We start from the raw sequence: 25976 nt of genomic DNA, 5'->3' as shown, positions 1-25976 counted from the left end.
TTTCATTATCCAGTGCCAACCCATTTAATTGGGAAGGTATTGGTTCTGAGAAAATTTTCCTTAAGCCTAAGATGGAGTTTCCATTTTAATGTTTCCAAGTAAGAAAGAAAGGGATTTCTTAGCCATCAGATACTCCACTGCACTCTCTATTGAACTGTGGCTACTTTCACATACAAAGAACAGCTTCAACAGGGAAGAGTAAAAGATGAGAAGGTCAGAACTTAGAACAAAAAACACCCAGGTTATGACTGATTTGGTTCAAATTCTTGTTCCAAGTCAAACAGAGCATAGATGTAACCCCAGATTTCCAACACTTGAAGTTACATTCTTAACCACAAGCTTTTGGAACAGTGGAAAAATACTGAAAAATACAACACCCCTTAACCCAACCCTCAAAAATTTTGTTTGCAGAATGGAATTGCCATTAATGGTATCCATAATCATGGCAGCCAGAGCAGAAGAACATGATCTGGCAGACCACCATGCTGTTGTACATTACGTCTGAATGCACAGAGCTGGGGCTGCAGAGACCTCACACTGTGATCCACTGTAAATCAGGACATAGATCTCATTTTGAACTTTGTCCTTGTTCTAGATCTGGCTAACTATTTCATACTGGAAACTCATTTTGATGATTAATGACTGACTATAGCCTAAGACTTCTCTTTTTTTTTATCCCCTTTTGTTGAGAAATAGTCCTTACTCTCCCAATGTAATAATTTCAATATATCTCAAAGCCTTTTGAGTCACAGCTTCTATTCTTAGTTGGCTTAATGTAGTTCCTGGTTCTTTTTTAAAACTCCACACACAGATAGAAGCCAATATAAATTAACTCAAAATTCAAATGACATCTTATACGGTACCAAAATACCAAACTTCCCACTGCTATCCAAGCATTTAAACTTTAAAATAACAAGATAAACAAAATTCTAGCTAGAGTTCAGTCAGAGTTACCGGTAAATTACTCAGGATGAAAAAAGCTGAAGAATCAGTTTGTCATTAGTGAACATAACAATGGGATGTTTGTTTATCATTCTTTTTAGCTGTGTTGGCCAATAATGATAGATATTTTATCCCTTGTAAAGCACAAATAACTATTTACAGAATACTTTTCTAATATGCATTTTCTACGACAAGAAACTAATGTGTGGCCATGATTTTCCTTTTCTTCTTGTGCTTTAAAATGTTTTACTGGTAACTAGGCAAAAGAAACACAAAAATGGAAATTTAAACCTGCTGAAGAACTTGACACCACAACTTGAATAGTACATGACAGGAATTTAATTGGTATTTTCACTTCAAAATCATTCTATCTTCATTGATACAAACAATTTTAGCCAATTTTTTTAACACTTCTTTTTGTATAATTTTTTTATATTCAATCTACTGTCCATTTTGTGACACAAGTGCTCCCTTTTTTACAAGAATACTGTTTTGGCATCCTGGTTTTTTGTTGGCTTTTTTTAATGAATGAGAAGACTAGGACCTATATTTTTCAAGCCCAAGTCTGGAAAACCGTATGTTGGCTTTGCTCAACCTGTCACTTGGCTTTAGTGAGAATAGCTCATTTATATGCTGAATGGATTCAACAGCACAGGTGAAACTCAGACTCACAGAGTTGATGAAAAATCTCCTGTTGATTTGAGTTGACATAGGATTTCATAACAACCATGTCCCTGGAGAAGAGAATATGATTTATCTATAAAATGCCACTGCCTGCGTCATCCTTCTGTGTTTATTTTCAATCAATTGATTTGGAATTAATTTTTGCAAGAAGTATTGGAAATGCCGAATGTTGGAATTTCCACACATCTACATTCTCTTCATATTAATGTACACATAGAATCATAGAATAGTTAGGGTTGGAAAGGACCTTAAGATCATCTAGTTCCAACCACTCTGTCATGGGCAGGGATACCCCACACTAAACCATGTCACCCAAGGCTCTGTCCAACCTACATTCTCTTCATATTAATACTAGCAGATTTGCAGGCTAGCATCAAGTTTCTTAAGCTCTTAACAGGCCCCATGTCATCAGTGCTGTGGGAGAGGAGCAGTCTTCCAACACTGAACTTTGCCTGGACTGAAATGTCCATTTCAATTATAAGGAAAAATGACTATATACATATATATATATAGAACACCATACATCTTATGAAAGGAAATAGTACATGATTTCAGAGAGGAAAAAAGCAATCAAAGGATGGATATTTATAGAAATTTAATGAGCCAATGTAAGGCCTGGTGTGACCTCTGCAGTTCTTGGGAGGCGTTTGGCTCACTCTGTCTCCTCACATTACAAAGTCCTGCCAAATAAATGGGGGAAAGCATGTGAAAAACAGATGAACATTTTTCTTTCTTCTTTTCAGGAAAATCAGGACATATGGAAAAAGCTTAACTCCTAATGGGATTTAACTGCCAAATTTATCCACCTTTGTAGCAAAAAAGCCCTATAGATGATACATGTGACTTGCAAAAGTATCCTGGAGTTTGCTGTGTCTTTTCCACTTGAATTACTCCCAGTACACACAGTGTTCTACTTTGTATTATAGCTGTGCCAACTGAAGAAAACAAAACTGAGGTAGCAGATAATAAATTCAAGAACCTGAAAGCTCACACTAATTGAAAAAAAAAAAAAGAAAGAAAATCATAGATCTTCATACAGGAAGAAAGTATTTTTATAGACTTGTCAGAACTCCTAAGTAACACAGGTTACAGAATTGTGTCAGGGAATTATTGTATTAAAACCTTAGTAATAGGCATATTGACACTTGGGTGCGTCTTTGGGGACAGAAACTCATGCATTTGTTCAGTATGCCTACTCCTGAGCTGAACGAATGGATGAATTTCTTTTAAAAGATGATGCATCCATCCAAAGACACCAGAGCACCAAGGAAGGTCTCTTTAGATATATGGACTTTCTGCTTAGCTTCTAGATTTTGTGGGAACAGTTGTTCCCAGTGTAGCACATGTGGTTCCTGAATTTTGGTTCAATTAAAGTTAAGGTCTGCTTTTTCTGCGCTTCGTACTTTGCCTTTGCATATTTATGGCTAATTTCCAAGATCTAAAAAATCTGCTAAATGATAACTAAACCACTCCATGGGAAGACAAAACAAATTGTCCAGACCTCAAGCCTCAACACAGAAACTATCTAAAAACTTGAGAATGGCGTGAGGTTGAATCAGTGGGAGAGTGTTTTCATAGCTGCAGCTGACATAACACAATGGATAAGACCACAGGGATGACACGCAATTCCAACAAGAAGAACAAAACAGCAACTTTTAGGAGATGATTGAGAGTACAGCCTTATAGAGAAAAACTACAAGCTATTATTGCAGCAAGTGTATATCGCTACCTAAAGTGGTTCTGGTGCCTGCCCAGCTATGGAGGCAAGGTGCATCTTGTCACTGTTGTTCCCACCTCACCTGTGCCCTCTGTGTTTAGACAAGTTTCTTTGAAGCCCAGAGCCATAACTTTCTGCCCACCTCCACAGCACCCTGTTGACACTGTGGCCCCTCAACCTGGGGGGGTGTTCATTCTCATAGACTAACAGCTAGTCAGGAGGAGAGCCTAAAGTGGACAACAAGTGGCGAATAGATTAAAGGACAAGGATATGACTATTACAAAAGCAAAACAGTAGGAAATCTCCTTTAATTAAAGGGATATTAACAACAGCCAGCATTAACACAGCATATATAACAGAAAATTAAAATACTTCAGATAGTTGAATGGGTTTATACAAAAACTTTTCCTTAGTCACAATTTCTTTCCTTCAGTTACAGGAACCATAGTAAGTGTCACTGAAATCCAGCCAACTCTGAGCACTGGTATGGAGAAGTCTTCTGGCAACTCACACCAATGTGCACAAGAGTGCACAGTCAGAAGGTAAAGACAGACCCAAATAAAATGGCTCAAAACAGACAGCAGCTCATTAATCTTAGATGAATCTGTCCAGTGCACAACAGTTAAAATCTTCTGTGACAATTGTAATGTTAATGACTATAAGATAGAGCTTCATTAAGTCTCAGTTTAGACTCCTCAGTGACAACCATAATGCTTTGCCATCCTGCTGCAGCTGATGATCTGGCCTACTCAGTGAGCAGAGCACTGATTTTTACCCACCATCTTTAAAACAGCAGATTTGGCCACCACAGCATGACTTGGAAACTATGCTGGCATGGCAAGCAGTGCTACTTCATATAATATGTCAAAATCACCCAGAAACCTCTTGGCGGGTGAACGCGGCAAATCTTTGTATGGTTAATAATATTATCCTTGTCAAAACATACTTCTGCTATCACATATTTCTTTACTGTAACTAAAGCTATACTCCAGCCCTCCTCACTAATCCTAGGCAATGCTGAGCAGTTACATTCCTCCCGCATTGTTTTGAATAAATGTTTACTCCGAGGCCTAAGTGTTCTCAAAGAGAGTGTGAGAAAATGGCATCTGGGTTATGTATATATTTTTACCACAGGTCATTAATGCAGGAGTTGGCTACACATCCCACTCCTTATTTAAATGAGAACTGAAGTCTAAAGCAGACACAGTTTCATGCCAAGCTCGGGAGAATGCTACCACGTGGAAGGAGGTATTAGCTTGCTCTCTGCAAGATCCATTCATCTATATGAAAACTGTCAGTCCATGGGTTTATGTGATTTTCCACATATGTCATAGACATCAGTTTAGAGTGAGCTTTTCAATCCTACCCCTGTATCTATGCATGCTGGAATGTGTGTATGTGTATACATTTTAGAAACATCCAGCTGTGAGACAAACTTTTACTAATTGACTTGTACGGGTAAAAATTCCCCCCTGTTTAATAACTTTTGGTCTACTTTGCATCATTGCAGTTGGGTCTGTGCTGGCTGACTTCCTCCTCCTCTCTTGTTTATCTTGCTGTGAGTTATTAGGGGACTGCTCTATGTGAAACAAGAGGAAATACCATTACTTTCTCATCTCTGCATTTTAACTGTTGTGTTACACATTTTGAGGGACGCACATGGAGTGGAGAGAGGTGGTAGGGTAGAAATTGGTGAATGTGTTGCTTATCTTAGTGAATGGCCATTTCCCCAGCCAGAATATTTTATCTAAGAGTAAACAGTCTTCCATTGCTGTAGTTATCTGAACACAATATTATTTTAATGTACTCTTTCCAATACCCCTGCGAGGTAGCTATTAATAGTTACTATAGATATCATTATCATCTTTCTGATATCCATAACAAACACAAAGAGGGAAAGGTCCCTATCCTGTGTAAACTGACATCTTAGGAAGAATTTAGACACCAAAGACCAAAAAAAAATCATTATTTTATCTCTTATGTCACCCAATGGACATAATACTAGAGAAGTTTCCATTTTTATAAGCAGAGGTCTGTATCTCAGCAAATCAAGATGTGATTCAATATCAAATAGACTGAGAAATAATTTTTCTGTCAATTAGCTATGAGTGATCAGGAACATTAAATGAGGTGTTCCTCCAGCTACAACGCACTGGAGGGTATCTGATCCAGCATGGTGTACTTACAAAGCGTCCTGTACGTGACTGCTATGTGCAAAGCATACTGTTGGCTATTGCATTCATTAACACAAAGAAATGGTGGCAACAGAGTTCTTCCATTCAGGAATTTAATAGCTAAAGTGTTTGCAGGGTCCCAGATTAAATTCTCACTTCTGCTGAGCAAGTTCAAATCCACACCTTCCTACCTTCCAGCCTAGGCTGTACTTGGTACCAGTATCTGCCTCTGTTCCCCCTCCTAAGAAGAGTCACAGATTTCAAAGAATTTGAGAACTCTCAGGGCTTATTATTCCAGTGGTTAGGGAAGTACCTTGGGAATATGTGACATGGTTGCCAGATCTTTCCCTAGGACTGGTTTACATGTTCTACTTGAAGGCTGTTTCATGTGCACCATTGGTTTTAGTTTGTTAGGGCAAATGCCCAGTAACATTCCCAAGCATGTGCTTTGTTGGTTTCAGAAACTGATGGTTTCTCAGGTTTTAGCGCTTCAGGCCATCTCCCATGTGAAGCTCCTACCTTCAACATCATCACATCATTGGCATGCAGTGAGGCTGCCGGACAGCCTGCAATGCGTGTATACTATATGCATTAGGAATGCTGTAGGGATGGGAAGTGAGAGAGGTCACATGGAAAAACTATGATGAAGAATAAGGAAAGATTTCATTTAGGAATGAATGACAACAAAGTTTAAACAAAAAGCTTGCAGTATATTCAGCAGACGGCCTAGTGTGGGGTCTCTTGGGAAAACGAGGGCATCACTTCACAAATAGTCATGTCCTAGTGTCAAATGAGATCCTTCTGGACAGGGACAAGCTGAATTCTGCATTTTCTGTTTAAGTGCTTCCTTTTGCAAGCTAAACAACATTTATTTTAGTGGTAGTTAAGCATAAAGACAAGAGGAGTAAGAATGTAAACGCAGCATATCAATTCAGGCTCATTTCTCCTTGCAGGGCTTAGCCTAAGGCATTCGAGCCTCTGCCTCACATTCCCAAAAGTTTCAGACAGCATACCGGCTTTGTTCTTTTAAAGAGGGTTATGAAAAGGCAGACTGATAAGTTTTGCACTAAAATTTAAAGGAATTAGCTGGGAAGACCACTGACAAAATAAATACTATTAAAGCGTGTAGCTAAGTGCTATGTAAACTACAACTGCACTGGAAAGTGTGAGGAGAGCTAACTAACATAAGCCCAAGGAAGTCCTAAATAAGGCTAGACAGAAAAGGAAACTCTCATCAATTTAAAGTCATTGTGTCAAAGCCAGTGAGTCTAAGTTGTATAAGTACTATTTCATCTACTATTAAGTAAGGTGTTATCACAGATGACTGGCTCTCTATCATTCTCCAAAGCAAGAGAAGACTTGCTAGCTAATTCGAGGCTTCTTTTTGTGTGGCTGGATTTTTGGCATACCATAACTCAGCCCTGTTTGGAGCCTTGTAAAAGTCACTTATCTGAGCCTACCAGTAGCCAAAGGGAGCACTGCGAACATTCCCGCTGGAGCTGCCAGTGAAATAACGGCTCCCCAGGGATTAACTTCTCAGCTAAAAAGAAAGTAAGCCTGTGTTACCGCAGCATAATAGCCTTCATCTGTAACCTAGATCTTGGCTGGTTTCTTTCAAATGCTTTTTCACTATGCTATCAGGAAAGGGAACAACCTGCGCAGTTCACAGTATCAAATGGTGCCAGTAGAAACCCGATGTCCCTCCTCCGAGTCCTTTTGGAGAAAGCCTGATAAAAAGGAAAGGGTCTCAAGAGTCTTTCTTGGAGAAAGGCAGTACAGGGAGCAGAGAACAAGCACTGCTCCCTAACAAGGGAACAGTTAGAAGAGACCATCCCTGTGTGCCGCGCTGCCCTAAGGTGTGGATCCAGGGAATAGGAGGGCTATCACCACTGCAGTTCCTGGTCACCCGACCCTTGACAGCAAGGGTCCATGGTACCGTGGTGTGTCACATAGCAGCCCAAAGTGCTCAGCACTGCCTGCAAACATCAATGTCTCATCCTGACTTTTGGGAGGGGCTGGGTCTAAAATAAAACCAGGAAAGGTCACCTTAACAGCCTCTGACTACCAGCTTGTTCTGCGCCAAAGGGAACAAGACATCTGTATCTCCTGCAGGCACTTAGACCTTTCTGTCTAGAATTTGACACAGCTTCTCCTGCTGAAAGTTTTCCAAGTAGATTTCTACCATGAAGGATGACAGAGAGCCTGAGTCTGCAAATGTTTGTGCTCAGAAATATTTGTCCTCCCATGAGACAGTCAGTTGTCTGATCACAAGTCATGGTGCTGGAGCAGGGAGGAATAAACCGCAGAGCCCATCCACACTGAAGGCCACTCAGTGTAAGTACGGTACAACTGGACTGACTTCAAAAGGGGGCAGTGTTAAATTATGTTGAGTCCTTAGAAATTGTTACCCCATTTATCTTGAGAGCTGTGGACTCCTGATGGCTTAGACCACATCCTAGCTCTTTATAGGAGATTTATCAGATGCAGAGTAGGAAACTAAAAGGCAATCTGGAACTGGCAAAGGTAGGTAAATTGGAAAGGGGGAAACTAATTTAGATGTCTAACTTGGAAAGCCTCAGTTCAGAAAGAGCATTCCTATATAGCAAAGAGAGAAAAATATTCTATTAGAGCTCAATCCCTCCCCTGCTAATCTGAACTCTTTATGTGAGGTACCTACACCTATTGGTTTACTCCACAGGGTGCCCAAACAGACAGCCCTGGTTTTGGAAACCCTAAATCCAAGAAACACAGTAAAATATAGTTCCTTACCTGCTCTGTGAGGAGCTCTCAGGTACATGGTACATGAAGACATTTCCTCTGGAGGCAGCAGCCCAGTGACTGGCCATGTTTATGATGGGACACGTGATAAACTGGTCACTGATAAAAAAGGAGGAAAAGGGAACAGACACAGTCGCATAATGGAATAAAGGAAAGACACAGCTTCTCAACCAATTGACCTCTCTCTATATTGACTGCCTACTTTAAATCTCCCCAAACAGCTCATATCTCTACCTGCAAGCCCACTGCAGGAAACTACATTCGCCCTGTATAAGTCCTGGAAGATTTAGAATTCACTAAAATTGCTGCTTTATGGAGCGCTGAACAATGATAATGATACTAAACAAACCAGATCTGACAAATAAGGAGTATCCTGGCCAAAAGAAATATTCCCGTTTTAGACTAGTTTATGGGAGCCCATGCTTGTAACAGTATAAATCTCCTTCTTCACAAAACACCAGGTTGCAATGGCATCCACTAAAAAGACATATATTTCCTGGGTTAAGGATCAATAACATCATTACTGCATTTGGATCCGTGTGATTTTTTGGGGTAGAGTTTCCAGAGCTGGAAGCGGTAAGTGACCACTTTTGGAGATACCATGAAGGGCCTCTGGCAGGGCTCATCAACATGCAAAATTTGGTCTAGTGTGTCTGGGTGAGAAAGGTTAAGATAGTGAAATGACAAGTTTATCACCAGGTATTGCAATGCAAAGGTAGGAGTAAAGCAAATGTATCAAAACCTTCATAGCTCCAATTGCCCCAAGAAGTGGGGCTGGAAGGTGGGTGAGCAGTAGCTAAAAGGAGCACAAGCAGTTCAAAAAGGGCAGGCAGAAAACAGGACACTTTACTGCAACATATCTCATTATGATTCACCAAAGCAATATTATATGTACACATACCACCACTTCTCATTCTACATATACAGGTACATTCTTCACCCTGGCAATGTTCAAGTCCAGATTGGACAGAGCCTTGGGTGACATGGTTCAGTGTGAGGTGTCCCTGCCCATGGCAGGGGGGTTGGAAATAGATGATCTTAATGTCCTTTCCAACCCTAAATATTCTATGATTCTATGTGCCCAAAGACTCAGCACAGTCTTTGGGTGTTTATATATCCATAACTACACGAGCACACACAAGCGTATCTGCTGCGGAAGTGGGAGGTTTCAATTCTCAGTGTAGTGAATCTGAAGGAGTGGCTGCTCCTTCAGACTTGTAAGGTAAAAAAAGAATGACTGATGCAAGAAAGAACAGTGTCAGAGAAGCATAAAAACATGTTGCTATATTTAACTGGTACGAATATGAAAGGCACTGTTTGGGTAATTATCTTGGTTCAGCAGAGTTTATTTTAAGCCCATCTGTGAGACCACAAGCTATGAGCTGACTGACCACAATGTTCTTTGACGGTTATGGTTGACAACACCCTTATGAAACAAAAATTACTGCTCTTCACATGCCTACCAGTATGGGGTTTTACAGGAGCAGATGGTCTTTGAAAACTAGGGAGCCTTTGGAGAGCATTAGCTCTCAAGAAATGTTTTGAGATACATTTCACCACTTAGAACTGATTCTCAGTTGGTGCTATGGAGGGGGGAGAAGTCAGCTCTTCTGGGGAAGTAAAGAAACAAAACTGAAATGGCTGTTTCTTACAGGCATGGAATACCAGAGGCTTTTGTTGGAGTATTTTGTTTGGGTTTTTTTTCTTTTTTTTTTAAATAAAAGGAAAGAAAAAGAAAATTAAACTTGTTTTATGCCTGGGAAAAATACCAGACAATTGCAGCTAAAATAAAGTGGAAATATTTTAAAACCACAAGATATGCACAATGTGCGTAGTTTATAACAACCACTTCTGTTGCTTTCTCACACTCTGTAACCCTGTTAAAGCTTTAGCAGTCAGTTATAACTTCCTGACACAGAACTTTCCTCAGGTTACACATTTATTCTGGTAGTAATTTTTTATTCAAATAAATACAAAACCACAACAAAAAAGAGAAAAAGCACACAAAAAGCCCAGAAGCAATGCTTTCCTCTCCCCTAAGTGTATGTTGTAGGTCACTGTCATTCTGTAACTGCTGTCTCCCCTCCCTTTCTGCTGTAGCTGGAGTGATTTCCAAAGTGTTTATAGCAAAGGATTACCATCAGACGTCCTGGTTTCACTACTCATCCTCCTGCTTGCTCGTGGTGACTCTTTAAGCCATTCATGTCTTCCCTTAGTCAAGTCATTTGCCTCGTACCATAAACAAGCATGCCCAGGAGGCTGCTGCAGCGCACTCATAGGCTGACAGCCAGAGGAGCTATTTGTGTATCACATCCTGCTGCAAGCAAGTGGCTTGCTGGCCATTGTAGCTTTGCAAAAGTCAGTGTTTGCACCACACTGAGCCCTGAACTGAGTGTGGATGATCAAATGTGACAGCCCTGTGTTACAGCAGCTTCTGATGAAGGTATCTCTGGATAGGAAGAGGAGTTAAAATTCAAGTCCTTCAGTGGTTTGTTATGGCTTAAAACTTTACTGATCTGACTAAACAATTATAGCCTCATGGGTAACGGTGGTGATGGAAAGAGATTGAAGATAAGTTCTGGCTTTAACACCCATGGGCCACAGTACTTCCACATGCGCTGCGTGCAGTGGCCCCAAATACCACAGTGATGGGTGGCCTGTCCCTGGGACAAACTTCACCTTTATAAAGACCCCATATCCCTGAGGTCCAAGTACTTCATTTGTCCCCACTCCCTTCTCATTAAACAGCTTGTGGTATGCAGGGAAGTGGTGGTCACCATTGCTAGAGGTATTTAAAAGACATGTAGATGCAGTGCTTAGGGACATGGCAGCATTGGGTAACGGTTGGACTCAATGATCTTAAAGGTCTTTTCCAACCTATATGATTCTGTGAAATGCTGCGTGGTGCGAGACTCAATAAATGGCACAAAGCTCAACCCACAGTCTTTTGACTTGTTTACTCCATGACCTCAATGCACCAGCACACCTGGACCACTCAGAAACCTTCCCCAAACAGATTTGGTCACCACTGTCTTGTATCAGATGTTTCCAAGTGAATCTTGGCTCCTGTTCATCTCCTGCTCCCTGAGGCTCCCCTGGAGCAACTCTGATGGAGGACTGAAAGGAAAATCTTGTCTCTAAAGTCTCATGGAGAGGCTCACAGTAAGACAGAAAGCTCCACCATGCAACTAGGTCTCTATGACCTACCATCAGTGTCATGACTGTTGTGTTCAAGAGGGCAATGAACTCCTCAAACTGACTGTTATTCAGAACTGCTGGACCTTGATGCCATAGCCAATTAAAGATTGATGCTATGCATATAGACAAGGTGGTGTGAACATGGCCCACCACTCATCTTCCACTTCCCAATGGTCTCTGCCTGCAATGCTTCAAGGCAAAGGATGGGAACATGTATGCTAGAGGTAAGTTGTTCATGTATCTGATGACATTTCACCCCAACTATTTCCTTCATAAGAGGCCTGGAAGCACTGTGAGTCTACAGTGTATCTTGATGGATCAAACAAGGTGAGAGTCAGAGTTGTGTGTTCTCCTTTCACCTCTACAAGAAGACTTCCTACGGAAGCATCCTATTGCCCAATTCTGCTTTCTCTCACCATGGGAAATCATACACGAAAGGAGCAAATTTGTATTGGATGACATTATACAATCACTGTACACTGCCATAAATGATTACACTAGGGTCAAGAAAATACAAGAATAAGTTTAAGGGGATTCATCTGCCATGGACAAAATGGAAATTAGCAATGGAGAGAATGGGGTTGAGAACCACTTTTCTAAATATTCACAAATGCTTCACCATTTTACCCAGGGTACCTTTAGGAAGCTTGATGTTGTGAAGAAATACATTTTGCAGGTTTCATAATATGAAAATTAATGTAATTGCTGAAATCAAAGTTTTCAAATTTGACCACTCTCCAAGTTTCCAAAAACTAGAAGTGTCTAAATGTATAATTAGGTGGCTATGAATAAAAGCCAGTCTGTTAGTTCTTCTACTGTCAAAGGGATGAGAGGACTCAAAGAATAGTTGATACAGAGTATGCAAACAACCAAGTCATGTCTGACATGAAAGAGTTCACAGAGAAGCACTAGCAGTCTGAATTCAACATACAGTTTAGGAAAAGGCTATTCAAACTTTTTACAAGGCATCAAAGTCAGTTCAATTTCTGTTTATCAATGACATTGGAAACCTCATGGAAAATGAAATCACATTTCCCATTGTCTGTTCATTTACATAAGAATCACTCCAGTTTTTCAAAATATAAATGCACACTTGAGATAAGCAAAACAAACCTTGCTTAACCCCAATCACACAGCTGTAATACGATGAGTTTCTTACCGGGTGGCATTTTCCAAAGCCCTGGAAAAGGATGAATAATCATCAGTTGAGTGTTCGAGGGAGTAATACCATGTAGCTGCACCTTCAATGAATGAGTTGGAGTCATCTCCTCCTAGAGAATTTTGCAGAGCCTGGTAAAAGGCTGTTTTGCTGTTGGCTCTTCCTTGACTTTCTTCAAATTTCTAAGAACAAAATGCATAAATAGGATTTACAAAACACACCAAAAAATGTATTTTCAATGGAACAATATAGGCTCAGATCTCTGTGCTGGAATGAGTCCTCTCTGCTGTGATCTCTGACTCCTAAGGGAAGAAGTAGGGGACAGTCCTGTTTTTGCTTTCCCAAGGCTGTCACAAGCTAGCAGTATTGGCTCTTCTGGAAACACAGAGAAACAGGTCTATGACAAGGTCTGTATTTAGATCTCTTCTGCAACAGGGGAAGTTCAAGTTAGATATAAGGAAGGAGTCCTTTATCGTGAGGGTGGTGAGGCACTGGAATGGTTGCCCAGGGAAGTTGTGAATGCTCCATCCCTGGTGGCATTCAAGGCCAGGCTGGACAGAGCCTTGGGTGACATGGTCTAGTGTGAGGCATCCCTGCCTACGGCAGGCAGGTTGGAATTAGATGATCTTAAGGTCCTTTCCAACCCAAACCATTCTATGATTCTATAATTCTATGATTTTATGATTCTATAATATCTGCTTTAGGCCTTGAAAAGAAATCATCCTCCTCCAAATCCCAATGCCAGTAGCTGCCATGACCTCCAAACATCATAACCCCTAGGGCCTTTGAGTGCGACCTACAGTGAAACACCCTTTTCCTGTGATATGTGGTCTGAAACCTTTCCTAACATAAAGGCATTTTCTCCAGAGCAGAGTGCCCATGTCACTTCAGTATTACCAATAGCAAAGGGACCATATTCCATGCCCAAGTGCTTACCTGATCTTAGTTAAGACTGCTGGAAATTGGCAATACAACTTCCTTTGAGAAACATTTTTCCTTATTTTTTTTTTTAATAATTTATTTCAAGTTCAGAAACAGAGCAACATCCTGGGAGAAAAAAGTAACCTGAACTTCCCTGTTGATCAAGACCTTCCTAAAGAAGGCACCTTGCAGGTGCACGCTGGCTGGAGCTTGGTATAAGAACTCCAGAGAAAAAGATCTAATAAACTACTTATATTATTTTGGGCAGTCAATCTGATGCAAAATAGGCTGGTGCCTGCCCAGTCCAGTTACCATAGCTGCTTTACTGAATATATTATTTTGATGGCTCACAGCTGGTTTTCATCACGCTGCTTGAAGGTCTTTCCACAACCCTATACAGAAAGTACAGAGGGAATAATTACTTTTCAACAGATTCACAGAAATGAAAGATGGAAAATAAGTCCCCATCTGCTGAGGCTGATGCCTGTCCTTATTGACATATTCTAATCCTTCGTGCATTTTGATTAAGTGACTTTACAAGGGATTTCAAAACACTACCAAATATCCCAAGGTCTAAAAAGATTTTGGCAATTTCTCTGGTATGTGTAATAAATTCTTCTTGGCTAAATTTTGGCCCATGCAATGTGAAAACAGTCACACGGTGCCAGTTTTAGTAATACAGCTGCACTTCAGAAAAGATTTGCAACTCACACATGACACGTCACTTCATGTGCAAAAATGCCACATAAGAAATGAAACTCCACAGCATACTTGCCTGTGAAATCATTCAGTTTAAATACAGCAAGGACACATATATTTTTCTGTGAGAAACCACTGAAGACTTGACTGCAAGTTCACTGAATTCTCACCAATCATTCCATCAGCTTTGGCTTTGACCAATTCAGGTCCATATTAACCAGCAGAAGCATTGCTGCTGTCTAATTGGGAATCTCTCATTTGGTGACTGAGGCTGATGGATTTGGCTAGTAGTTATAGATAAGAATAAATGCTTTTCAGCATCAGTGCAGACCCCAAGCTCTTATGTGTAAAGCATCACTCTATGCAAAGTAACACTCATGCAATGCCTTCATTTTATTGTTTTGATTTTGGGGTTGTTTTTTTTTTGTTTATCTTTTATGTATTTGTTACCTTATTTTGCACCTTCCATGGATACTTAAAACAGAAAAAGAAAGAGAAAGAAGTATATAGGGTATTGATTATGTACCCTAGGAACTGATCCTTCACTGCCTCATCAAATGCCAAGCATCAAATAAACATGGTCGAAAACCACTGAGAGGGAGATGGATCATCACACAACACATGGTTAAGCTGAGAAACTCCTTGGCACACAGTTTTGTTGATGCCAAAATTGGTGAAGATGAAGTTTCATGAACAAGTTTTGAATTAAAGAAAATAAAAAAGAAAATATATTGATGGTTATTAAATAAAGACTAACTCAGGCTAGGCAGTCCCTAGGCTTCAAAGTGCTAGAGGTTTGGAGAGCATTTAGCAGAAGTATCAGATTTGTTTACCCTATTCCTACAAATACCCACTCTTAGCCACCGCTGAAAACAGCATTCTGTGCTAAGTGGGCTTTTGATCTGACTCAGTGCAGTTGGCATTAGGTTTTTACTGCGCCTATGTACTAGTTTCTGTGATGTACACACTAGTTTCTGTGATGAAATAGCCCCAAAAATTCTGGTGACCTTTCTCAGCAGTCATTGATAACAGAGTGGGGTCCCTGAGGTGTGTTGAGCCAGGTGAAAGAGGACCCAAGAGGCAGAGATGGATGAGAAATAGAACTGGCATTTGTAAGACATCTTGAGATTTTTTTCACCCCAGCCAGCACTAAAATAGCCCAACCTGAAACACGATTTCTCAAGTATCGCTTTGGGTACAGTGTAATGTAATTTAAACTTCTGATTTCAACATGATAGCACAAAACAAAGCAGTATGTTCAAAATAAAACCCATGAAAGGGGTTTAATAAAGCCCATAAAAGGGCAAAGCATTTTAAATTATCAGGATTTGATTCAATTTGACCAGTTTTCCATGTCCAACAAATGTTTCCCATTGGAAAATACATGACCAAGGAACAATTTTCAAATAGCAGTAGATATAACAGCTGCCACCAGATTAATAGAAGTAGCCGCACATTATGTAAAACAATTTACATTCTGTTAACCTTTAAGGAGGTATTAGCAGCTGACCTTAGAGTTATAGTGGGATTTTCAACTTACTTTAGAAAGTAAGTAAGAAAGTAATTAAAGACAGCAGGTGTACAACCTTCTACTGTTCTGGTGATGCAAAGCTGTTCTAAACATTGCCCAAATGATGAGTTAAATAATGCTTACTGCTCTTGCTGCTGCAGAGTAGTTTCTGGAGCATAGGAATGAATCTGGTCCAGTGTGTTATTTAAACAGAAATTGTAGCAGTAGGTAGTACAAATATTTACATCTTCCAAGGGGCAGAATGTACTTTACTGACAAACCAGAATAGCAGTAACACCAACAGAGTATATAGAGATTTTAGGTCTTCAATGGCTTTTGATAAATGTCACAGAAGATGGTGAGAGACCTGCCAGAATCTTTCAAGGATTCCAGCTAGTTGCAAGATGAAGTAAAAAGGTGATATGAGCCCATATTCCTCACTGATGGCATTTATTGGCACTGCTCCCCTGGTCATTACAAGTAATATACACATATGTGCCATCTGTTATATGTTGCTGAATACCCTTATCCACAAAGAAATTAACTGACTGCAAATAGTACAAAATGGCCTGCATAGATCCAGTTGCTTACATGAGGTACATAAACTATATTTCTATCTATTCCCTATCTTCTGCTTCTGGGTTCTGCAGCCAAATAGATTTGTACTAAGGAGGGAGAGAAAAAGAAAAGAACATATATTTAATGCCATTAGGAACCATGAGATCCTCCCACCTGAGCATCACTTATAGCACAGGGATAAAACTTTGTCCATTTGGGAATTGAAATCAACATTTTTAGAGGTTTCTGCTCAGCTGCTCTAATCTATAGCTGCTCAAAGCTGATATCGCTCAAGGTCTGTCATGGGAATTGCAGTTAACGGGTTTGGGCTTAACCTCTCCATATGCCACATAATAGTGCATTATGGTACCACTTGCCATTCACTTAACAAACTCTGCTTTGTTTCTCACTTAGTTTCAACCATTTGATGGCTGCACTGGGGATGAGTACAAAGTGCTCCAGGAAGTGGTAAATCTGTTTCAGTTCACATGAATAAGCATTCAAGTGAATGTCATAAACGGTCATTTCCATGGGCAAGACATTGAGCACAAACGTTCAGCATACTCTCTGCTGCAAGCACCACTGGGACACTTCAGCCTTCAATTGTAAACAAATCAAACATACACGTTTTGCTAGCACATAAGTGGTGCCTTCTGTCTTTCTATTTCATTTTTAATAGTAAAGGCTTTAAAAGGCATAAGCACAGTGGTGCAGTGGGAATACAGAGACACCCAACGCAACCAAATAAGCCCCCACAGAACAACATGGTGCCAGCTGGATTTACCATCTTTAGGTCTGGCTACAGTCTAGAGGTTTTACTCTCACTTGACTGCTATGAGTTTATAAAACTTGCTTGCAACTCCGGTCTAAGGTGATAAGATTCACATCACATCTCAAACTTGCTTGCATCCAAATGGCTAAAAGTGTCTCCTCATCATTTACAGGATCACTATTAACAGAGCAAGACTGGAATCAATAGAGCAAGACCTTGTCCGAATTTTCCAGCACAGCTATTCCCAGGAACAGGTCAGCAGGGGTCAACATTTTCTGTCCCCACTCTTTGCATGTGACTACACTGAAATCAGTCATCCTAAAGCAGATGGAAATGAAGGACTTTGCCAATTCCATACTCTTGCCAGAGGATCTTTTAACTGCATTGTTTATCTACCCAAACACATGCATGGTTCTTCCCTCTACAGAGTTGGAGCACATCCACAGATGGATTTTCACCCCAGGGAGGTTTGGCCCCCTCTCTGTAGAATGGATTAAATAACCAGGTAGTAGCCAGAGGCAAGGTAGGAACTATGCTTTGGTTCCCCCAGTTGAGTTCAGTGCTCTAAGCCCTCCCACCTTCCTTAGTACATCAGTAAACCCAGTTTTTGGTTTTCCCAGAAAGGTGCAAGTCAGGTCTACCTCAAAGGAACTCTTAAATCAAATAAAGTAGAACAGTAGGATATAGTGTGGGTTGTCTCAAATTCTTCTTCCACATCTATTGTGGTGAGAGGACACTTAGCACAGATCAAAGGTCCCCTATGACATAATAGAGGAAACGGAGCACAGACTTCTCAGTAACAACCACCACTGGCACCAGTTTCTGGCACTGTAGCTAAATATGTCTGTGGGCTACTCAGGACTTTATCATCTGACTTTGACTGCAACTATGCATGGTTATGGCCATGAGGTATAAATGGTCTTGAGATAGAAAATACATGTTCTTAAATAGCTCAGTGACAAAGGCAGCATTACCATTTCCCAGCAATTAATACACTAACTGCATTGACCAGGAAGAAATCAAAAAACTTCAGCCTTGAAGCAGGTATTTAAGAAAACAATCTCAATAATTTTTGAGTGAATACACATTGGTCAAAAGAGTCATATTCCCTCAAGCCCTAAATACCTGAAGACACAGGAAAATAGAGGAAAATGTGCATAAAGTTCTTACTGAGAATATGAAACCAGCTTAAGGACATCAAAAGGGAGCAAATAAAATATAACCACCTGCCATGAATATCATGAATTTTCAGGAACAGGATGGAATCTAATCTACAGCAGTTACACCAAGTAAGGTAGTTACTATTATCATAGCTAGTAAACAAGTTAACTATCCTTCTAAGTAAGGATAGTTAAACCCCTGCCGAAGGAGATCATATGTTCAACAGTAGGAGATTCTAAAACAGGTCTCTCAGGATGAGGTAGATACGACCGTGTCTTAAGGTTCAGTTTCACCAATTTTTTGAGTCCCCTTCCAATCTTACTTTCTGCAAGCCTTTAAATAAAGAAGCTATTCTAGATTTTCTTTTTGGAAAGGCAACATTTTACTGCCAAGCTCTCAGTTATGGGGTTTTTCCTTTTCATTTCAACCTGACAGTGCTGGCCTTTAGCACTTCTGGCTTTCATTAACACTATGATTTGTTGCATAATTTCTCATACATCATGGCATTTCAGTTTTACAGACAACTGTCATATGTGGAAACAGTGGTAAAGGAAAGAATTTCGCTTCCTAGTCTTTATCACATAAGGTTACTGAGGTTTATTCCCCTCTCACAGGGTCTGGATCATTATCTGCAGACTGCCAGTGTCACGGTCCATTTCCTGTGCCTGACTTCCTCTTTTAGTTGATTCCAAAAGAGTGCCACACATGAAATAAGAGCAAGAAACTTCTGATGGAGACTAAACAAGCAACATGAACTTTATTCAAGTGGGTCAAAAAGCCTTTTTTCAAAGGGCTAATTTTGCCATTATTTCTGAAGTAAACTGATCTATGTTTTATTGGCTACAAGCAAAGAGAAGCTGGGATTGACCTTTTACTGCCTCCTAAGAGATGAGATTCACACAGTTACAGAAAGATAGCAACAGACCTGCAGCTCACTTAAGCAACCTTCAAAATAGTTCTTGCCATGTTGCATTCTCCTATTGATTTTTTGTCATTTATCTGAGCACATTGGAGCATTTAATCTTATTTGTTAAACAGCGACATGCTATCATTCCCATCGTAGAGAAGGACAGATAGAAACCAGAAGGATAGATAAAACCAGAAGGTTCACAGGAACATGTAAAATCCCTCTGGGTAGAACTTGATGATTTTGAGAACTTTTATGTCCAAAGTACAGCATGGATGCAATTCTTTTTCATTTCACCAGTCTATGCCCTGAATACTTAGCACAAACATCAGGCTAGTGCTATTCTTAGTCCTTCCTAGGCCATAGTCAGAATGATCTTTACAGGAAATATACCTCTTTCAGGCAAAAGAGAAAAAAAAAAATGCCAAAAAAAACCACGTTGGCATGGAAAAGACTTAGTCCTGCTGCATGGTGAAAAAATTTATAACCAAATTATAAGCTTGCTTTCTTCCTTGTGAGATACAACTGAGAATGCAATAGAAAATAGGATTTTAGAGACAGAAAAACATATTGCTGCATATTAATACATGCTAAATCATTGTTAATCTCTTACCTCTTCATATCTCATCATCTCAATATCTATCAATAAAAATAATAATGCCATTAATCAGCTTAAACAAGGCAGCCTGGAGATGGGCAATGCCTTTGCATATTTGAATGTAATTCACCAATTGTAGAAATGGAAAAGCACCTGTCCTGGCTTTGTATCGTAACTGCCATCACTATAATAATAGTAATGCCATCAGTCCATTAACAGGGAGTGTTTTCCTACCTTAATGGCCTTAGCTCTGGTGATCAACCCATCTTGCTGAGCACTTCCAATGAGCAGATCTACTTTCCGAAATTGAGGACGCTGCAGGGCTTTAGCTAAAGGTTCTTGAAGGTAAATTCCATCCACCACTGGACCCCAGTACTGGAATGGGCCGCTTATAGCTAGGAGCTAAGTTAGCAAAAAAATAATAATATTGCATTTAAATTAGTTTACCCTGGTGATTTCCGTTTTATTGATGCTTTTGACAACTGAGTTGATAGCCTTCAAGTGAACAAGCAATCAGTAAGTGCAAACTCATCACTGGCAGGAATCAATGCCTTTGCTGACAGTTTCAGTAGGTGAAGCAAGCTGAATAGGCCAAGAGACTTACAGTCATAAAATCATTGTTTTAAATTAGGGATTGGCTCTATGCTGGTCCTGATTGGAAAACGTATTGCCAGCCAATGTTTTAATCTGTGAGTAAAGGATCTATCTCTAGAAATAAGTATACTGTAGCTTTCACAAGTCTCCCACTTCCGAGCACTGACATCCCTCCCCACTTCCTTTTCTGCAAAAATGAAGTTTTTTGCAGAAAAGCTACAGACATTTGATTCTCCCAAAGTAACACCCAAGGGCAGAGAAGAGAGGACTGAAAGAAGGCAAAAACTATATTTTGATTAATTCTGGGAAATGTAGTCAAAGTAGTGTAAAAAGAATTGAGTCTAAAGGCGAATCAAGCTGTAAGTATTCATAGGTCAGAGGTGGATGTCATGGACATCAGCATCACTCCACCATAGTCCTGTTCCTCTTTCACAAAGATTCAGACCAGTTTATTTCTTAAGCTTCCTCACAGCTTTGTGTCAATGGCAACTTTCTGATTCCTTGCCAGTGGCATGTGTTTTGTTGTGGTGTACCTTAGTCTGTGCATCATTGAGGACACGAGCAGGCAGCTGGCGAAGGCAGGCTACAATTTCCTCACTGGTGGATGAAGGGCATCCCACATCTTCAGCCAGGACTTCTGCTTGGGTCTGTGCTCTCCTCTTAGTAATAACAGATGCTGGAGAAAAAGCTGAGCCTCCCTGGAAAAGAAAGACAGTATCAGTCAACCCATGCTGTCAAAACACCTGGTACCTTGGTGCAGGTAAAATAGATGAGAAGCAAAATCAGCCTACTTGCAGAATGTAAAACACTGGTATGTAAATCATGTAAAGGAAGTTCTAATGATCAAAGCAAAGGGAAGGAGGAGAGGTTTGGTTGTTTCCATCTCTGCCACAGTTATTTTGGAAGATCTCTGAAAAGTGTCTATGTTATGTCTAAAACCAAGTCACAAACCTTTGTGACAATTTTGCTGGAAGGAGAAACATTCAGACAGGAGCAGATACGAAGAAGGTGCTGTGAGGCACACCTCACAGGGTCAGGGTGAGGGAATGGATAGCCCATCTTACAAGAGGAGACTAGAGTTCTAATTTCTTAGCTGTGATAAACAAGAACTGAGAGCAGGCATGGTCTTCCTAAATGAATCCATGAAGAAAAGTTATTAATAACGTAGGACTTGCTGGTACAAGGCCAAATGGACATTAACTATTCATATTGAGTGCCAATAAATTTAGACTAGAAACGCTAAGATAGCAAACCCAAGGAGAAGTGAAGGCTTCGAAGACCTATGAGCAGGGATTGTAGGAACAAAAGGCTAAAGTCAGCTGCAGAAGATTAAAAGTCAGAGCACATCAAAATCAAAGCATAGGCTACAGTCCAATCTCTATACCAAACTCTTTGTTTCTTTCCTACAGCTGCACCAGCATGGAAGAAGTCCTTACCTAGAGAATACAGTATAATATTGTTGAGTAACTATGAAAACTACTTATTGAAAATGCAGATAAATTAGCATAAATCTGGTCTCATCTCACCTAGAATAGAAAGGCTGGAATAGCTCTGACATGGTTTAAATTACTAATTTCCAAACATTTACATCAGTTTACTATAATAACTGCTAAGATTAGCTTCCGACTTCTAAAATAACCAAAACCCTAGATGCATGATATGAAAGATCTTGCTCTATTCAGAGAATTAACTTCTTATTGAACTTGCTCAAAGCACAACTACAAGCCTGAAAAAGCATAAAATCAGGAGCAAATCAAAACAGCAAATCTTTAATTTGTAGCAGTCTCAAACCTTTGTGCAGCCCTGGCCAGTGCCCAGAGTATTTTCACATTTCCAACAAGCAGACCCATTGATACTAATAGGACACCCCTGCTCACAACTGGGGAAATCGGTTTTGAAAAAGAATTAGAAAGAGGTTATCATCTGGACGTAGAGACAGCCTTTTTACTTCACTGTATGTAGAATGCTTAGTGCTATTGTCTTCCTGAAAGGTTTCTCTTCCTTTTTAAGGGATCTGGAAAACAAGTATTGTTATTAGCTTAATGACTGAGATGCAGATGGTTGCAGATGAGCAAAGGAAAAAGTTAAGGTTGTCAATCCTGGGGCACTAGAACAGCTTTCTCTGGTTTTAAGAGGGCAGAAGAACTAAAGAAGAAAGAAACACTACTTGGATTTAATCCTCCACCCTTGATTTAGATGAGAACTAGAGTGAGCAATGGGCTTTATCCTCATGTGGGATTTGTGGTGACCTATTTTGTGTTTGTAAGGCACGGTACTTGCCAGCTGCTGACTGTGTGCACTGACTCAGTTGGTCATGAGAGAGAAAGAAAAGTATCCTTGATGAGAGTAATTCTGTGTGTGGGTAAGTCCCCAGGATGCAGAACGAGAATGCTGCTTTTTTGTCTAGCTTTTGGAAGAGCACGTCCATCAGAACTAGGATGAATGAGACTAGAAAAGGTATAACACTTCCCTCAGAATCATAGAATCATAGAATAGTTAGGGTTGGAAAGGAAAAGCTTTTCACTTGGAGCAAGGAATTCTGTGCCTCCTTGCTATAGCAGAGAAATTAGACATAGGATGGCACAATATTAATCCAATAATTTGGCAAACATGCTCTTCAACATCAGATCTGAACAGGCTCAGCGTGTTTTATCAAGTGACCATTACCCCTAAAGAGTGCTCACTTCAAACAAAACAAAACCAAATCATAAAAAATTAAAGGGTTTCAATTTCCCAAAATCTGAAAGCTTCACAATTTGGAAAGCGGCAGTTTCTGGAAAGTGGAAATTCTGAAGTTACCTTATGAGAAGCCTGACTTGAGTAGGGAGAGTATTGAGAGCAGATGACATACAGAATCCAAAAATTCATTGGGACCAATTGTCCCCCAGGATCTCTCTGCAAGGAGAGCCCGGACGGGCAAATATTCATGTCACAGCCCTGGGTACCTATGGGCTAGCACTAGATATGGTCCAAGCTTGATGTGCAAAAGAAAACCCCAAAACTTCTGCAAATGCATTTGCTAGGTGAGGAAAGTTCTTGTTTGGAGCATTACTCCAATTGTGGATATTTTCTCTTCATTGCATGAGTAGTTAGAACAGGTTTATGTGCTCTTCTTTATTCTATTTTTTCTTTTATTTTCCATAGTAATGGCCACTTCCTCAGTTAGGGGTTTTTTATAACATCCGCATTCAGGAAGCATGTCTTGTGTTTGGGGTTTGAAAGAGACGTGTTATCCACTACTGTTATTCATGTTCAACTTTTATTGGGACTGAAAGTGGGTGACAGAGGAACTTGGGACATCATTCAAGGAGTTTTTTGAAGCAATACCGTTATGTTCCCTCCCCTCGTACATTAGAAATATGTTCCAGGCTCTGGAAACAAAGCTTCTCTTACTGAAGAAGTTAGGCAAGCAAAACTATACCGGTTCTCTGTTTTTCAAATTCACATCACAATTGAGGCTCATTATTTCCTCATCCTCACCAAAGAAAATCAGGAACAAATAAGTGAGAGCAGAAGCTGGAGACTGCCCAGAACTAAATTTCTTTCTTTTTGAGCCTGCAGTTTTCACATTACAAAGCAATCTTCCCTAAATACTGTAGCCACATGAGAGGCAGGCTCAGGACACATAGGATAACATAGCTGCACTAAGCATTTCCCTCTTTCCCTATAAAACCATAACTTATTTGTGCTATTAGTCCCAGCAACCAGGAATGGAGGAGTTGTGTGCTTTAAAAAATAGGACTATTTAGGCAGAAGCAGAAATAGCAGAGGGACTGTTCATTTCCATTACATGACACCCATATTACCATCAACGTGACAGAATCATGAATCAGGAAACCAAAAACCATGAGATCAGCTCCAAAATAACAAACACTGTGCTCTTTTTGTTGCTCCTCTATTTTTCAGTTCTCCAGGAATTCTTCTGTACCTATGATCATGAGAGCTAAAAATTCACTTTTAAAACTAATGGCTGAGATCTTCAGATAATTGTGCAGAGCAGTTTCTGAGAGCAAACCTCTAAACAATAGGGGATATATAACAAAACTATGACTGTTAACCATCTTGCTGTCACAGGCTATCTCCTATCTCAGCATCGTTCAGAGGAGCTTGACAGGGAACTGAAGCCACGTGCAGTTCTTGTTTCAGATGTCCTTATGGATTGACCCACTGTCATCAGAAGAAGTTCCAATGACATTTTTGACAACCCCCCAGTTGAAAATGTTCCGTACTGAACTGCTGAGAACTGGTTGCAGCTGTGTTGCACAATCCACAACAGCAGCATTACACTGTCCTCCTACATTCATAGGAAGAGAAGGAAGATTACAGTATTGGCTAATGGTACCTACTGTAACAGGAGAAGGCATTGCAAATGGAAGGCAAAGCCTTAGTTCATTGACCAGCAGTTTTCCAAGTGTTTCTTTATTTCTCTTTTCAAAACTACAGGTTAAGCTAGACAGTAGAAATGCAGATACTAGGAAATGTTGCATCTCACAATGGTGAGAAGCTGATGAATGAAAATCAGTATTATGTGAAGAATTCTTGCTTTGTTGTCAGGCTGTGATCAGCTGAGTTGAGGCTGGTACCTCTTCCAAATTTCTCTCTTGGGACATAGCTCACAGACCTGCACTGGTGCTGTCCTGTCAATCCTAATTCTTCCTCCACAATCCTTTGCTACTATTCTGATGAAATAATAAAAAAGAATGTAAACTCATACTGGGTTTGTGTGGCAAGGTTTTGATAGTGGGAAAGCTGCCAGAAGCTTCCCCCATGTCCAACAGAGTCAATTCCAGCTGGCTGCAAGATGGACCCATTGCTGGCCAAGGCTGAGCCCATCAGTGATGGTGGTAGCACCTCTGGGATAATGTGTTTAAGGGGGAAAAGAACCTGAGCAACTGCAGCCAGAGACAGGAGCAAGAATATGTGAGAGGAACAGCCCTGTAGACCCCAAGGTCAGTGAAGTAGGGGAGGATACACTCCAGCCACCAAAGCAGAGATTCCCATGCAGCCCATGTTGGGGCAGGCTGTGTCCCTGCAGCCCATGGAGGTCCATGGTGGAGCAGATACACACCTGCAGCCCTGGGAGGACCCCACGCTGGAGCAGGGGGATGCCTGAAGGAGGCTGAGTACATGGAGAGTTGCAGCTATGGGAAGGACTCACGTTGGAGCAGTTCATGGAGGAGTCTCCTGTGGGAGGGATCCTGTGCTGGAGCACCGGCAGAGTGTGAGGAGCCCTCCACTAAGGAGGAAGGAGCAGCAGGGACAAGAAGACAAACTGACCATAACTCCCATTCTCCACTCCCCTGCGCTGCCAGGTGGGAGGAGGTATAGAATTTGGGAGTAAAGTTGGGAGCCCAGGAAGAAGGGAAGGGTGGGGGAACAGGGTTTTAAGATGTCATTTTTTATTTCTCCATATCCTACTCTGATATCACTGGTAATAAATTAAAATCATTTTCCACAAGTCAAGTCTGTTTTGCCCATGACAGTAACTTGTGAGTGATCTCTCCCTGTCCTTATCTCAACCCGTGAGCCTCTTGTATTTTCTCTCCCCTGTCCAGTTGAGGAGGGCAGCGATAGAGTGGCTTTGGTGGGCACCTGGTGCCCAGC

The 25976-nt window shown here is 40.6% G+C and overlaps 1 protein-coding gene across 1 annotated transcript in view; it reads right to left on the bottom strand.

Moving 5' to 3' along the window:
- TG (thyroglobulin) overlaps positions 1-25976 on the bottom strand; it is a gene marked incomplete at both ends in the record, with an annotated part of 151375 nt that overhangs the window by 9205 nt on the left and 116194 nt on the right. The window contains 4 exons of the mRNA XM_080611803.1: positions 8287-8394; positions 12653-12834; positions 20013-20180; positions 20906-21070. Coding sequence (XP_080467929.1) covers positions 8287-8394; positions 12653-12834; positions 20013-20180; positions 20906-21070 — 623 coding nt within the window. The remainder of the gene's footprint in view (positions 1-8286; positions 8395-12652; positions 12835-20012; positions 20181-20905; positions 21071-25976) is intronic.

Source organism: Psittacula echo (genome assembly GCF_963264785.1).
Source record: "Psittacula echo genome assembly, chromosome: 2".
Lineage (NCBI taxonomy): Eukaryota > Metazoa > Chordata > Aves > Psittaciformes > Psittacidae > Psittacula > Psittacula echo.
This window is presented reverse-complemented; position numbering and strand designations above follow the sequence as displayed.